This window comes from Thamnophis sirtalis, unplaced genomic scaffold, assembly GCF_051295495.1.
Source record: "Thamnophis sirtalis isolate CommonGarterSnake01/CBP01778 unplaced genomic scaffold, rThaSir2_p1.2 scaffold_1, whole genome shotgun sequence".
Taxonomy (NCBI): domain Eukaryota; kingdom Metazoa; phylum Chordata; class Lepidosauria; order Squamata; family Natricidae; genus Thamnophis; species Thamnophis sirtalis.
In genome coordinates this window covers 65,885,718-65,901,871 of record NW_028261381.1, presented here as the reverse complement: position 1 = coordinate 65,901,871, position 16,154 = coordinate 65,885,718, and the positions used below count along the sequence as shown (strand labels likewise).

Below are 16,154 nucleotides of genomic sequence, written 5' to 3'. Positions count from 1 at the left end.
GGAAGAGCAGGCACAGGCTCTTCCTGTCTCCTTGTCGGTGATGTCTGAAAGGAAGGGGATAGGCTGTTGCTGCATAGGAGGAGACCAATCAGCAAGGGAGGGATGGTTAAATCATGTCCCTTTGGGATCTTTCTATCAGTCAACCTCAGGAGGACCTGCCTTTTGAAGACGTTTTTTTCCTTTTTCTGCCAAGATGACCCAATCTTCCAAATGAAGACTGTCACCATAGAAATAGAGATGTGTTCTGCAAAGTGTAGTTTTATGTTAGAACCACCTATTCCTGCTTACGATCACACTCTTTGCATGAGCAAAAGCCCAGCTAGTAGGCCATTAAGAACTGAGTCAAATCCTCATTTGACAGAGCTTATTTTAGAATAGGACTATAAACACACTGGAGGCAGGAGGAATTAATCCCTCCCGAAGTAAGCAAAACCTGTGCAAGGATTTGGTCATCACAAAAAAAAAAAAAAAAAAGACAGCAAGAGACAAACTCGGTAAGATTTGGATTAGTCAATTCCATTTTAACAAATACACACTTTAAAACTTTATTTATATAAAAATCATTTCAATTTAAAAGCATTGCAGAATGAATAAGGACTCAAAAGAACAGCAGGATAACCCCTTCCCCGGGGGTGCAGAGGAAAAGCAAAAAACAAGAGTCAGTGAATGATTAGTTTCTTCTACAGCACTGAATTGGTCAGTGGGGAAGGGTAGTTTTGGTTCATCTGGATTAAAAAAGGAAATAGTGTTTTACATTAGAAAAAGTTGCGCAACCCCTCAGAGGGCCTTGATTTATATCTTTTAATTCCCCCTCCCCCCCAAACAGGTAAGAAAAACTGGACTGGGGCAAAGAAGAGGCAGTAATAAGACTTTTCTACTGTAGACCTTCCCTCTTGTGCAATGGGGAGGTGGAGAGAAGTCAAGAGCAACCGAGTTCCTTCCAGTTGTTTGATGAAGGCAGAGCTGTGAGGGGAGAGAGGCCGTAGTCCTCTTCAACAATAAAAGGGCAACCGGCACCAATGCGGTGCCCAGAGTAATTCACGATTGCCCATTTTACTGCTACTTTGCAGATTAAAGGCAGAGATCTGTAAGCGGACTCTAAATTCCTTATTCCCTGAAGAAGCAACCCACTAAGGTGCACATTGTGATCCTCACCCAACAGTTCTTTCTCTCCTCCCTCTCACTCTTGAGCCTTTAGCAGTGACAGGTTAGTTCCTGGTCTCCCCACACAGTTGCCTCTATCACCCCACCCCAATCTTGTGACTACATCCAGGGCAACAGCAGGACTCTGATTTCAATGCAAGTAAGGGGGGGGAGGGGAAGGAAAGGGAGAGAGACAGAGAGAGAGAGGGAGCAGGAGGAAACTCTGTGCCAAAATCTCTATGGTCTAGGGATTGGCCCTCTGCATCTGAAATTAGCCAAAGCACCAAGCTATTTCACAGTAGCAAAGAAAAGGCACATGTAAATAGTGACCGATCATAGTTTCATTCCCTTGCCTGCATGGGAGGACTTGGGCAATATTTACAATTGGCCTTCTATCCCTCATACTTCCTGCATCACCAAGCTTTCTATCTCATCAGCTCTCAGCAATTTGTGGCCCAATCTGGGCACTCACCACTTAAGTCAGCGATCCAAAACCAGATGCATCACACTGCCCTCTCCTATGAGAGGCAAAGTGGACACTTCTAGGTATGAAAACTATGCCCCTTCCACCAACTGTCATTTAACGTGCTCCACTCTCTTTCCCTCCCTTAAAGCGCTAGGCCCTAAGCATCTCTTCTCCCACAAATAAATAGCTTCCTAAACTCTGAGTTGATCCGTCTCAGAAAGGCCATCAAGAAGCAACCAAGAGACAGGAGAAGGACAAAAGAGACAAATCTACTATTTGTCCTCAGCTTGAGGATAAAGAAGTTACTGTCTCAAAGAGGCATATCCTGAAGGGCAGATGTCCTAAATGCAATCACTCGCAAGCTGATCCCCTTTGTCATCTTGCCCCCCCCACCACCACCAACTCTCCCCAACTAGGAATGTTCCAGTATTCCCAGCATCCTTTGTTGCAAACATGAGTGACACACAAAAATATATTCTATAGGCTAAGAGAAGATGGAGATTGCTTCTCTCTCTGCTTTTTGGAAGAAGAGAGTCAACATCTCCTTAATAAAAAATAAGTTCCAGTATGATTGAGTTTGGCTGAGATCCATTTGCTCCGATTGTTTCCATTAGCTTCTGTGGATGCATTATAAATGTGCATTTTTAAGTATCTGCCTTTGATGTGTAATGAGATCCATCAAGCATATTTGGTCTTTAGGAATTACTTTTTTGTGTGAAGAATAAAAAAACAAAAATATGACGTCCAGAAGTTCAAATTCTACAGGGAGATGTGAGACCCTGTGGGCTTCAGAGAGCCGGTCATTTGGCTACATGGCCTCAAGATTTAAAAAAAGTTCAGTCCATTTTGTCTCAAGAGTTATATAAAATATGTTTATGAACCCAAAACTGAGAAGGCAGATGGTAGCATCTCTAGATCTTTTGCTGTGGAAAAACACAAACAAGTTAACATTAGCTATGAGGAAAAACAGTAAAGGGTAGAGCCTTTATCCATGACAATCTAATCCCAAAGAATCATCAATCCAAATCTTGATATAATTTAAGTGTTGCTCATCCTCAAAATCAAAGGCAATTTCTTTTGTGTAAAAGATACAGACACAAGATTTAAGCCTAGGAAAGTATGATTGGGGAAATAAGGATTCAGCACCCCTCCCTTTTTTTAAAACACAGAAATAGAGGGTTAATATCAGAAAGCCAAGACCTACCATAGGAGGATAAAGCAACTGCTCAATTTCCTCAAGGGATCCGTGCCTTTCCTCCTGCTGTAGACATAGGTATGGTTAGTGAGAACAGCACACTGGGTCCAAGAGGGAGAAAGGGAGAGACAAAAAAGCCTAACTAAAAATCCACTCAGAAAAGCAGAGGAGAGGTCAAACGGAGAGAGAAAAGTCAACAGGGTTGGGTTAGTCATTCAGTTAAAGAAAAAAAAGTGTTAACATGGCTTTGAAAGGAGGAGGGGGAAGAAATGGTTAATATACTTGCATTTCTCTCAAGACACCATCTCCTTAAAAATATTTGGCTGTTCAAAGTTTGCTCAAAAGTAATTTCATTTTCAAAAAAAATCTACCATCACAGAAATGCAGTAATTTCTGTTCTTTCCTAGCTTCCTCTGTGCATAGGCTACTTTCTCTAAATTACTGGCCTCCATCTGTGTTACACTGTAGCTCTTATACAGCCACAGTACCAAGAAAATATGGGAGATCAAAATATAAGGAGGCCATCAAGCTGGGCCTCCTAGTAACTCCTCCCACTGACCAAGAAGGCTTCTCTAAAGATCTCCGTCACCTGAAATCCCAGTATTTACCATCAGTGGTGCCCCCTTCATAGGTTCCATTTCTTCTCCAGTCCGGTCCAATGTCCTATTATGGTCCCGTTCATTCAATGTAGAGTAGTCTGAAATCAAGAGAGATAATGATGAGAGGGAATTTCTCACAAGCCTAACTCTGGTGAAGCTGTCAAGAGATAATGGTTCCCTTCCTCTTCCAGAATCACATTATTGCTTACCAATCAATCAGCAAACAAGTGTCACTTTTTATTTCCCTGCCCCACACTAATCCTAATCCTTTGCACTCTTCCCCTTATCATCCCCAATAATGCTACCTGCAAGTTAGGCGCTACGGAACTGCCAAGCAGAAGCCACCACGAGGCTACTCAACATGGAATACAAATAATCCGAATGAATTATATTTACCCTGTTTCACCGAAAATAAGACCTCCCTGGATAATAAGCCCAATCGGGCTTTTGAGCGCATGTGCTAAAATAAACCCTCCCTGAAAATAAGCCCTCCCCAAAAATATTGCAACACAGCAACAGCCATGAGGTGACCATGCTCGCCGCCTCCTGGCACCTCAAAAATAATAAGATCTCATCGAAAATAAGGCCAAGCACTTATTCCGGGGGTCAAAACAAAATAAGACCCTGTCTTATTTTTGGGAAAATACAGTAACTAGCTGATAACCTGCGTTGTCCAGGTATTTATTTATAGGAGGAAAATGTCTAAACCAAACCTTATTTCTAATGTTGGATTTTTCCCCTTACCAGAGGGAGCCCCCTTGTGGAGTACTGTGAAGCCATTACCATGGCAACTCTACTGCACTGTACAGTAGAAGTCATTTTAAGGCACAACAGGTTGCATTTCAACAGAACACACACACACCCCCAAGGGCATTAGGGGTGTCGTACCCGCACAGTATTTTTTCCCCAGAGAATAAGTCATCTGTGTACCAAGTTTGGTTCAAATTACTTGAGGCATTCCCTAGTTATGCTGGAACATACACAAACACAGGTGTGTGTGTGTGTGTGTGTGTGTGTGTGTGTGTAGATTTTTATTGCAATTCAGAAGAAAGGAAATCAAACTTGTTCTGACCCTTTCTCTCTCTCTTTTTTTAGGGTAGTCTCTGGCACATTGCTCAAAGTTCAAGTATAATCCTTGGCTTAGAAGAAATTCTTCCTTGCTCCGAAGTGTAAGTCATTAACTCACTCATTTTGACTTCAAAGACTAAAGCAAACCAAGCATGATTCCTGAAATAGTTTGCTCAATCTGAGAGTTAGGCTTGTGTGTGCAGGAGTTGCAGGCCCGTAAAAAAGCAATGAGCTGTAATAAGAATGCATATAATCTGGTTCCATTCCGGTAAAGCTAGAGACTTTAAAGTTGTCTCTAGCTTAAATCCTTAACATCACAGATAGTCCTCGAGTTATGACCACAATTGAGCTCAAATTTTTTGTTGCTAAGGGAAACATTTGAGTGAATTTTGCCCCCCATTATGACTTTTGGTGCCACAATTGTTAAGTGAATTACTGCAGTTGTTAAGTTTGTAACAGGGTTGTTAAGTGAATCTGGCTTCCCCACTGACTTTGCTTGTCAGAAGGTCACAAAAGGTGACCACATGACCCTGGGACACGGCAACCGTCATAAATATGAGTCAATTGCCCAGCATACGGATTTTGATTGCGTAACTATGGGGATACTGCAATGGTCGTAAAGTGTGAAAAACAGTCATAAGTCTCTTTTTTCAGTGCTGTTGTAACTTTGAACGGTCACTAAATGATGCAAGTTAAGGACTATCTGTATTTGCTATAACAAGTTATGAAGTCATCACAGCTATTAAGTACTAAATATAACATCCTAGAAGATTAACAAGCTCAGTGATTGAAGAGGGTTTATTCAAAGCAAGGACAGGAAATCCTCAATTTATAATCATTCGTTTAGTGACTGTTCAAAGTCATGATGGCACTGAAAAAAATGACTTATGACTGCTCCTTGCACTTACAACCATTGTAGCCATAGGTCACATGATCAAAATTCAGGTGCTTGGAAACAGGCATATATTTACGAAAGTTGTAACTTCCCAGAATATATATAATCGCTATTTGCAACCTTCCCAGCCAGCTTCTGACAATCAAAGTCAATGGGAGAAGCCAGTTTTGCTTACGGCCTAATGATTTATTAACAACTGCAATAGAAATTCACTTAACAAACTATGGCAAAAATGGGGTGCGTCTTACTGAACAACCACCTTGCTTAGCAATAGAAATTCTAGTCATTTGGAAATTCAATGGAAATTGTTGTCATAGGTTGAGGGCTACTTGTGTCTAACTGAAGCCCTTAGATCTCTACAGTGAAATGGATTGGTGACATTCTGGTAAATAGGCATGCACAAAGAGACATGGGATCACATGTGCTTTGGCACTTTTTTGAAACTGCAAAGGGTGATGGGCTTATCCAAGAAAAGTTGCTTTAGATTGGTCGAAAAGTTTTTCCTCTATAAGACAGAAACTTACATACCTGGTCCCAGGTTTCCCATTTGGATCTCTTCCCGAGAGGATTTCTTGTCTAAATAGAAAATAAAATTAAAATAGTTAAGATTAAGTTACGTTAAGAATTTCTCCTGAACTGCAGATATAAGGTTTCTTAAAAATATTAAAGTAGTGTATTTAAAGTATTAAGTATTAATAGTGCAAGATTTTAGAATCTTCTTGTCAACTTCTGCATTGTAGATCTGAGGCGGGACAGATATAATACCATAATATTAGAGCTGGAACACGGCTATTGTTCTCACTCTTTTACTGGTTAAATTATCTTAGAAATACAGGTAGTCCTTGACTTACAACAGTTCATTTAGTGACTGTTCGAAGTTACAATAGCACGGAAAAAGTGACTTGTGACCATTTTTCACACTTATGACCTTTGAAGCATTCCTCTGGTCATGTGATTTACATTTGGATGCTTGAGAACTGGTTTATGATGGTTGCCATGTCCCAGGGGTCGTGTGACCCTTCTGACAAGCAAAGTCAATGAGGAAGCCAGATTCACTTAACAACCATGTTACTAATTTAACAGCTGCAGTGATTCACTTAAAAAATGAAGAAAAAGTTGTAAAACAGGGTAAAACTCACTTAACAAATTTCTCACGTAGCAACATAAATTTGGGGCTCAATTGTAGTCGTAACTCGAGGACTACCTGTACTTGAATACAACTTAAGAGGTTCTTATTTTCATCTGTGTTAAAACTTTTAGATAAATCCTTAAGTTTTATTTATTTAGCATATGGCATAGCATAGATGAACTAGCAATATATATTAATATTTCATCTATGTTAGACCACAATAAAATATAAATGTCAAAAAGATCTATGTTTAAATCGGCCATCTAACCACTGATGTGCAGAATTGTTTATATATTTAAAAAAATCAGGTACTGTGCCAGTATATGCACTCAGATTGCAGCTGGTCACGAGGTGATCTACAGTTTGACGTGGGATCCCTCAGCCGCACTGAGGGGAGGATAATATGCCTTATTTATACCGAGTCCTGGCAGATGCCATGTGAGGTGTGAATCTTATTCAGGTTTGTCCACTGCTGACATGGTAGTTCAAAGTCTGGCACCAGTTCTTCATAATTTTTCTGTATTCTTTCATTTACCCTTAAGGTAAATTATGTTATCTCCAATAAACTGCATATAATTTTCCATATCCCTCTTTTCATCATACTAAAAATGCCCAACTACCATTAGAGGGCAGTGCTCTTTGATGATGATTCTCAGTTTTATCTGACTTTCTGTCCCATTTACAACATAAATATCTGTTCTGTTTGCGATACAAACTATCTTAAAAAAAACAAAACAAACAGAAGTCATTAGTTCCATAGATACATAATTTGTATTTTGACCAATGAAGCTTTTACCTAAACTCTTGGTATTACAATAACTCTTTAAAAAAAACTACCTAATATATAATTTAAAAGCATTAATTAAGAAAGTGTAACATCCCAGTAGAAGGGTGAAAAATTAAGTTTATCTGGGAGAGGAGATCTAAAGGAATTTCCCCACATTTTTTCAATATGAAAGCTGAACTATAAATGCACATTATAAGAATCCACATACAGCACTCACACACAAACTGTTTCTATCCTCTTTAGGAACCTACATTATCTGGTTTAGTTTGATAGAGACTGGACAAAAGGCTCAGGTAATTGGATTACACAGCACTGACAAGAGTCTTCTTCCTTCAAGCCATCTAATCTTATTCTTTTAAAATCCACTGGCCGCTCCAGAAAAACCCACTGCTGGAACAGAACGTAATAGAAGGGGAGCAAAGAGAAAGAGCCTTATAGGCAGTCTTACGACCACAGATGAGGCCAAAATTTCTGTTGCTAAGTAAACCAGTTGTTACGTGACTTTCGCCCCATTTTAGGACTTTTCTTGCCACAGTTGTCTAGTCATTAAGTTAGCAACATGTATGTATTAAGTGAATCTGGCTTCCCCATTGACTTTGCTTGACAAAAGGTCTCAAAAGGTGATCACATGACCCTGGGACACTGCAACCATCCTAAAGACTAAGCCAGTTGCCAAGGGTCCAAATCAGTGGTCGGTTTCAAAAATTTTTAGAACCTCTTCTATAGGTGTGGCCTGTTTTGTGGGAGTGGCTTGCCGGCCATGTGACTGGGTGGGAGTGGCTTGCCAGCCATGTGACTGGGTGGACACGGCCAACTTGTAAAATGTGGTGAAAATCACTTAACAACGCTCTTGCTTAGCAACCAAAATGTTGGCTCAGGAATTCTGGCATTTGAAGCACCCAAGTCTTAAAGCTGTCAAGTTCAAGACCCTTGCACCCCTAACCCTTTAGAAAAAAAAACCAGGGGTGTTCAAACTTGACATCTTTAAGACTTGTGGACTTCAACTCCCAGAATTCCTCCTCTCACTCTTCATCTTGATGATATGCAGACGGGTGGGGGGAGGGAACTGGAACCGGTTCTAAACGGCACTGTAGATTTGTGGAACCTCTTCTATAGAAGAGGTTAGAACTAGCAGGAACCCACCCCTGGTCCAAATGTTGATCATGTGACTGTGGGGATGCTTGCAATAGTCCTAAGGGTGAAAAATGGACACAAGTCATTTTTTTCCTGTGCCGTTTTAACTTTGAACAGTCACTAAATGAATGGTTGTAAATCAAGAACTACCTGTACTTTCTAGAATCTCTTCCATCAAACAAAGGAAAAAGGAACCAAATGCCCAAACTTCCCACTCTGTTTAATAGATACTGAATCGGAATTGCCCCCTAGTATATAATGCCACGTAAGCCTCATCAATACTATTGGAACAGTTCTGTGCGGCCCATAAAGCCATGGCTACACTACAGGAATGATGCTTTAGAAAAGAGCTGCTGTACCCCCAGTTTGTGTTGATAGCACAACACAGACTGGGACTCAAGAAGTCTTAGGTCAATTTCCAATTCCCTTAGGCATGGAGAGACTTTGATCTGATTAAGTGCAGTGCTACCAATTAATGCACATTAAGCTGAAATAAAAGTGGGGTATGACGCATTTTATTTATTTCCACTACATGGACGCCTCCAAGGACATCCAAACCCACATTTCTTTCTCAGCACACATAAATACCTGCAAGAATACCACATATATAAGCATTTACCTTTTTGATTTCTATCAATGAGGGGCAAGGTGCTGTCATCAAAGGAATTGCCACCCTGGCTTCTAGAGGTGTTATTCAAATTTACCTGTGGGAAAATAGTGGAAGTGTTCAATACATTTGTAATGAAAAACTATTGTTTTGTTCTGTCCTTGATCTGCTACCAACCAGGTGTTGGAAACTTCATGGTTTTGTGTGGTTGTGTGCCCACACATATAAACCCTGTGTACACTCTAAAGCAGTGGTCTACAACCTTGGCAACTTTAAGACTTGTGGACTTCAATTCCCAGAGTTCTGGGAGTTGAAGTCCACAAGTCTTAAAGTTGCCAAGATTGGAGACCACTGCTCTAAAGCAGAGCTGTCCCACCTTGGTAACTTTAAGACTTGTGGACTTCCACTCTCAGAATTCCCCAGCCAGCCATTCTGGCTGGGAAATTCTGACAGTACAGTTGAAGTTCACAAGTCAAGGTTGGACACCCATGCTATAGAGCAGGGGTCACCAACCTTTCGGACCTCAGGGACCACTAAATTCGTAATTTTAAATCACGCAGACCACTAATATGAATTTCTAAAAAAAGATAAATAGTATTTAGTGCAATATAATTTTTCTGTGGACCACCAAAATTTTCTCACGGACCATCAGTTGGTGACCGCTGCTCTAGAGTGAAAGTAAAACCACAAAAGCAAGTTTTGGCCAATGACAGATGCAACCGTGTTCTGCAAATTACATTTTCAACTGATGGCATGAATACGACGCTTTTCACCTTCCTTGTTTGGAGCAGTGCAATCATCATTATCATCATCATATGAGATTGGATTGGAAAGATCAAGGGGGCCAAGCCCCATTCAGCAATGACCCTTAAGGAATCTCAATCTAACCACGTCAAAGAAATTACTTTGAGGGCAAGAGATAGGAAGATACTGTAAATACTTCCTGAGGTAGGACAGAACAATAATATGTGTCTTGAATCTGGGTTCAAGCTATTACACATCTTACATAGCATATGGTAAAAAAAGGAGTCCTTGCACATTTTACTCCACTAGTCGTTGCCAACTATAGGTGGCAGTGTTCATCTCTGTTTCAAGGCCATTGAGCCAGTGCTGTCCAAAGACATTTCTATATTCATGTGGCCAGCATGACATCACAGAGCGCTGTTACCTTTCTATCAAAGTGCTACCTATTTATTTACTCACATTTGCATGCTTTCAAACTGCTAGGCTAACAGGAGCTGAGGCAAGGATAGGAGCTCACCCCGTTGCATGGCCCTTGGGTTTTGAACCTGGGCTGCTAGCTTTCCAGTCAACAAGCCCAGCATCTTAACTAGTGAGCTGCCCATAGCATATGAAAGCTATACATAAATAAATGTATGTGAATAAAACCAACTTAGGGATGTGGTGGCTCAGTGGCTAAGACCCTGAGCTTGTCGATCAGAAAGGTTGACAGTTTGAATCTCTAGTGCCGCATAATGGAGTGAGCACCCATTACTTGTCCCAGCTTCTGCCAGCCTAGCAGTTTGAAAGCATGTAAAAATGGAAGCAGAAAAATAGGAACCAATTTGGTGGGAAGGTAACAGCGTTCCGTGCGCCTTCAGCATTTAGTCATGCCGGCCACATGACCATGGAGATGTCTTCGGACAGCGCTGGCTCTTCGGCTTTGAAACGGAGATGAGCACCGCCCCCTAGAGTCTTGAATTACTAGCACATATGTGTGAGGGGAACCTTTACCTTTACCTAAAACCAACTTGGCTCACAGAAGTAGCTTTCAAACTCAAGATTCCCATTTCCCAATCTTTTCAGCCCCCAGATACCTGGAAGTCAGATTTCTTCCAACCTTCCTTCTCTAAGGGTTTCCGTAATTCTTTGTACCCCCATATGGTCTGCAGTACAAGAGCAGCGGCTCTGACTTCTCTTTCTGATCGGTTCCTAGCGAGAAAAAAACCAACATGTATTATAAAACTCTAAAATAAGCAAAGGACTCAAATGCATCCACAAATGCTCGAGACAGTTCTCCCTACAAGGAGACCACAAGACAGTTATTTCCGGCAGGCTTTGAGAACAAGACGACAAGGGAATAGTCAACCACAGAGAGTGCCTTTCAGAGGGGTCCAAGTACTTCCTTCACTTGTGGTAATTCTTGTTAACTGTTTTACAGCTGCTACGGCGCTTTGGACTGACCAATATTATAACCCTGGCTGAGTTTCCCTCAATCTTTAGCAAAATAAGTTTTAAATTCAAGTATAAGGACTTTAAAAAAAAGAATAAACAGCAAAGGGGTGATTAAAATTTAATTTTAGAAAGGAACAAATGGACTCTAAAGGTCCACATAAATTTGAAATATGAGTTTGGAATTAATTATAAAGAATCCTTCCCATGGAAAATGCTTTTGTTTTGAATTCTTTAAAAAGACATAAAATAAGAGTTTAAAAATTGGACATTAGAGAAAACCAGAAGGAGCTAAAGACCTACAAATACAGAGTGAAGCAAAATATTTCAATATTGGACATTTTATTGTAAGTCAGCCAGGCTGTTTGGATAATGATGTGGTGGCATATAAATTTAATAAATAAATAAATAATAGGATATTTTTGAACAAGGGACCCTAAGGAGTTATTTTTAAGAATATCTCCTTCTATAGACAGACGGAGTTCAGAGATACTATGGAAGAGGAGTAAGTGTTATATGATTAAGACTGAATTGAAAGTGGATTTTAAAAATGATAGGCTATAAGAAAGGCATGGAAAAAGATGTTACCCATATGTTACGCAAGTAATTATGTCTTAATAATTAAAAGGGATTTACAACTAACAAATCAAGAGACCTCGGTAATTTTCTTATATTGGTTTTTACAAAAGAACTATAAAGTTTTGAAGAATTTTGTGAAAAGAGGTAAAGAAAACATGGAAAGAAGTTCTAGGTCTAGGACATTATTTGAAAGGATTAAAGATCAAGACTGATAAAAGTAAAAGGAAGGACTAAAAGTTGGCTTATTTGATCAAGTTTAAATTGTTATGGCATCTCTGGTAACCCTTAATGGACTTCTGTGGACATTGGGACTGAAACGATGAAGCTTTAAGGATTTATTTTATGAAAAGGAGACAAGTTATTAAATCTGTCTATATTTGTTAGGAAGGGTTATTCCTTTATAGATTTCTTTTTCTTGATCATATTGTTATTTTTCTTTTCCATTTTTTAATTTTTAATTTTATTTTCTGTACCTTCTTTTTTTCTTTTAGATTTTTATTAGTTTTTATTATTGTAATTTTTAATACAGTACTCTTAACATCGTTTACTCTTAACATTTTTAAAAAAATCTAAAAGCCAGACTTTTACAAAGAGAAGTGGAAGCCTCCTTTAATTCTCCCTCTTGCCCAAAACTCCCCCTTACCCTGATTTGTTGATGAGCACCAGTTTCTCAATCCCTTGTGTCTCCCGCAGTTTCTTGGCTGCTTCCAGATTTTCAGCAATGACTTCATTGATAGTATTGAGCACAGAGACCACTGTGTCTTCAGAGAGGTTCCTTGCCTGTGTCTGCTGTCCTCCTGGAAGATTTTTCACCAAACTGGGAATGGCATGTTTACCTATGAGTGGGATTACATCAGAGCCACAATGAGGAGAAGGAAACACTAAAAGTGGCTGGATAGAAATGCCGTCAGCAGCTCCATCCTGCAAATCATATGCAAGAATTTCCTGGAAGCTCACAAGTGAAATATTGGAAGGACTGCAGATGGTAATACAACATAATCAGGATAATGGCATACAATGATAGGAGAAACAGATGGCAGCCAAGACTTAAATTACACAACAGGAAAGGAGACAAGAAACAAAATATATAATTGCACGTGGATTCATTACAATTAATGAAACTGTTAAATACAGCATATAGAAGAAACTGCTGTTATAACACTGAAAAGATAAAGAAGAGGGAAGGCACTGCATTCCAGAGGGAATGGACCATAAAAAGTTGCCTCCTTCATAGTACAAACTACTTTTTTTGTGTTTCAGAAAAATGATACGTATATTGTGATTTGTAGTTTCCCCAAAAGCTACAGTGTTTTTAGTCTAGAACAGCATAGAGCAGGTAAAAGTGTCAAACCCACTTTTTCAAAAGCTATTTTTGGGGTGAGTAGGAACGGGCCTCAAAGCTCTGAAGTATATCAAGCAAAGATACAATTTCATTCAGTAGGATTTTAGGCCAGGGATCAGATTCTAGCAATCTTCCAGATATTTCTCAACTACAAATTCCAGCACTCCCCACCCCCCACCCCCAATTAAACTTCAGCAATATCTGGAAGGGCCACTAATTCCCCTCTCTTGCTTTCAACTTCACAAAATTCCGGTGATTAATGATAAAGAGAAGTTCCTTCTCTTTAAAGGACACATTATCCACCTTCCTAAATGAGGTAAGGAAACTCCGCACTACAAAGACTTGGGGGTGGATCTCCTGGGGGCTGGGGGAGGAAATGCAAGCTTTATACTGGCCCTGCCTTGCCATCCATTTCTGATGCTGATTGGGAAGTAGTGCAAAACCTTTGATTTGGCAGCTGGTAGTCTGTTATGTCTGAATAAGAATACTTTATGACTGTTAGTGGAATTTTTCTTTCGATGATGCATTCCCCTGCAGAAGAGAGCTTCTCCTCCTTTTCTTTCCCCACTTACCAATCAGCTCCTTGTTACGGGAATCCACTGCCAAGTTGCGCAGGGCTCCGGATGCTGCTTTTACCACACGCTCGCTGTCGTGGGTCAGATGGTCCGCAATGGCGGAGAGACCTTTCTCTTGGCGCAGTGCAGAGCGGATGTATCTCCCATACTGCAAGGAAGAACAGAAACACTCGGCTCAGAATAATAAATGCAACTAGCTGCTGACATCATTCAAACTGCTTTCCAACCTTGTGCCCATTGTCTGGAATTAGAGTTCAGTCACGGATTCCAATTCCTACTAACTCAAGCTGGCACAACCTTTGATCACCTGTCTAGAAATTAGGGCAACTGTTGCCCAGAATATACGGAGGGTAATAAACCGATGAAGGCTGTTTTCATACTTTCCAGCGTTACATCTCCATCGATCAACTGAGAGTTTTCTTTAAAAATGAGATTAATTCTATCTAGAAAGCTCACTGACAACCCAAATACTGCCACTGAATATATTTTTTCATGACCAGATAAACTGGTCATGACCAGCAAGATTTTGCCACCATGCTGACTTCATTATTCTTCACTATTCTATATTAGAAACTCATCATTATCAAGAGGCCAGAGGCTACACATGCCAGATCTTTAGTCTCCGACTGAACTCTCATTTGAAGAGATTTGAATGGTAAGTTTCTGCAGCTGTGAAAATAGCAGGGTTAATTTCTAACTTTTTCCAGGCTGCTCCTCTTAAAATTGGATCAGCTACCCCAGAGAACAAAATTGTGCATGTGTCTCCAAATTTGGGAAAGGGGGTTAACCACAAGAATGCTTATTGGATATTCTCCAAGTCAGAATCTTTAATCTACAGACTATCTTGCAAGTCAACATACAATTTCATGCATCCCACCAACTTGGAGGCACATGCAAGGCAGAGACATACATTCAGAATGCCACATCAGATAACCTTTTACACTTAAACGATACAGTACACGAAAGAAGAATAAGAACAAAATGTGTACGGGTGATGGTGGGGGAGGACAATTGGCTCGTTTCTGTTCCCTCTTAATCTGCCCATGGTTGCTTTTCCTCCACACAGAGAGGGAAATCTGTTTTCATTGATTCCTTAAGCAGAAGGCTTTCAAGTTGGGCTTTAAATTTTGATCATAATTTCCCACAAAACTCAGGAATTTTGGAGAAACTACAAGCACAAATGTTGGACTAGGTTTAGCTTCCTTCTGCCAGAGAAAGTCTTTGGATTAAATGGTGAGAGAGAAACTGACCATTAACTACCACCAAATCTTTAATCCCACTGAAAGGTAGTTAGAATATAGGAAGTAGTCTATTATTCTTATTCTTAATCGCAGAGTCAGCCAGATGTTTAGACTGGGTTTGGCATTTTTGTCTACCTAGCAAGTCCTTTTCAAGGACCTGGGAGAAGCAAATCAGGATGTTTGATGATGCTACAGATATTGTCGCAGGTTGTTGTTATGCTTCGCCACACAGTCAGCCAGATGTTTAGACTGGATTTGGCATTTTTGTCTACCTATTGAATCCTTCTCAAAGTGATTGGCAAATGTTGTTTGATGGTGTTAATAGTATCGTTGCAGGATGTAAGTTGCTCCAAGTAATGCTGCATTCTGCAATTGACTGATGACGATTTTTGTCAATACTGATGGTTTTCAAGTGGTGTTCCAAATAGTTAGGAATTACATCCAAAGTGCCTATTATTATTGGTACTTTCTTTTTTTACAGTCATTCTATTTCTCTTTGCAGGTCTTTATATTTTATGATTTTTCTCCAGTTCTTTCTCTTAATATATCTACCTCCTATTTTCTACCATTACTACTTATTTGTTGCTACTGTACTACATATTTGTACTTTTGTAATACAGAAATACTTGTATCGTATCGTATTTGTACTGTTCTGTTATAACAAGCAGAAAATTGTGAAGCTCACATAAGGGATCTTGAGTACTTCTAGACATTTATTCAGAAAGGAAAAAAATACAATGGTGACAATAGCAAACCTTTTTAGCATTGTTGGTGGAAAAGAGTTTTAACTTTTGCTTTGTTTTCTTAGGAATGGAGCCACATCGATAAAAAGGTATAAAATGAGAGGCATAACTGTGGCTCCAAACACTACAGGAGGGGAGAGAATAGCACTTTTTTAAAAAATTTAAACTGAAATGCAATTTATTGGAACCAGCCAACCTGATCTTAAAATTCTTGTAATGTTTACACTACAAGGTCAAGTCAACATGCTGGGCAAAAATAAACATAAAGCTGGCTTAGTCACTGTTGCACACAATGATTAAGTCATGTCTGTTTCTGACTTTGATAGATCAGACACCTTGATTGATTTTACATAGTTGTCTAACAGCATCTATGGCTCAGTTTAATACTTTTGGAATGCATGGTCCTGTTTTGGCTTACAGGTAGTCCTTGGCTTACAACAACTGGGACCAGAAATTCCATCACTAAGTTATGCAGTTGT

General features: G+C 39.8%; 1 protein-coding gene across 7 annotated transcripts in view; it reads right to left on the bottom strand.

Moving 5' to 3' along the window:
- Positions 1–531: 531 nt before the first annotated feature.
- The window catches only part of CTNND1 (catenin delta 1), a 69,612-nt gene continuing 53,989 nt past the window's right edge, over positions 532–16,154 (bottom strand). For 6 of the 7 annotated variants that reach the window (XM_087714370.1, XM_087714365.1, XM_014072437.2 and 3 more), the window contains 8 exons: positions 13,689–13,839; positions 12,418–12,610; positions 10,841–10,955; positions 9,036–9,120; positions 5,895–5,942; positions 3,413–3,501; positions 2,814–2,870; positions 532–2,532 (listed from right to left, as the gene is read on the bottom strand). In XM_087714370.1, coding sequence (XP_087570496.1) covers positions 2,521–2,532; positions 2,814–2,870; positions 3,413–3,501; positions 5,895–5,942; positions 9,036–9,120; positions 10,841–10,955; positions 12,418–12,610; positions 13,689–13,839 — 750 coding nt within the window. In that variant the 3' untranslated portion in view covers positions 532–2,520. The remainder of the gene's footprint in view (positions 2,533–2,813; positions 2,871–3,412; positions 3,502–5,894; positions 5,943–9,035; positions 9,121–10,840; positions 10,956–12,417; positions 12,611–13,688; positions 13,840–16,154) is intronic. The other variant, XM_087714381.1, reaches the window with a different exon arrangement.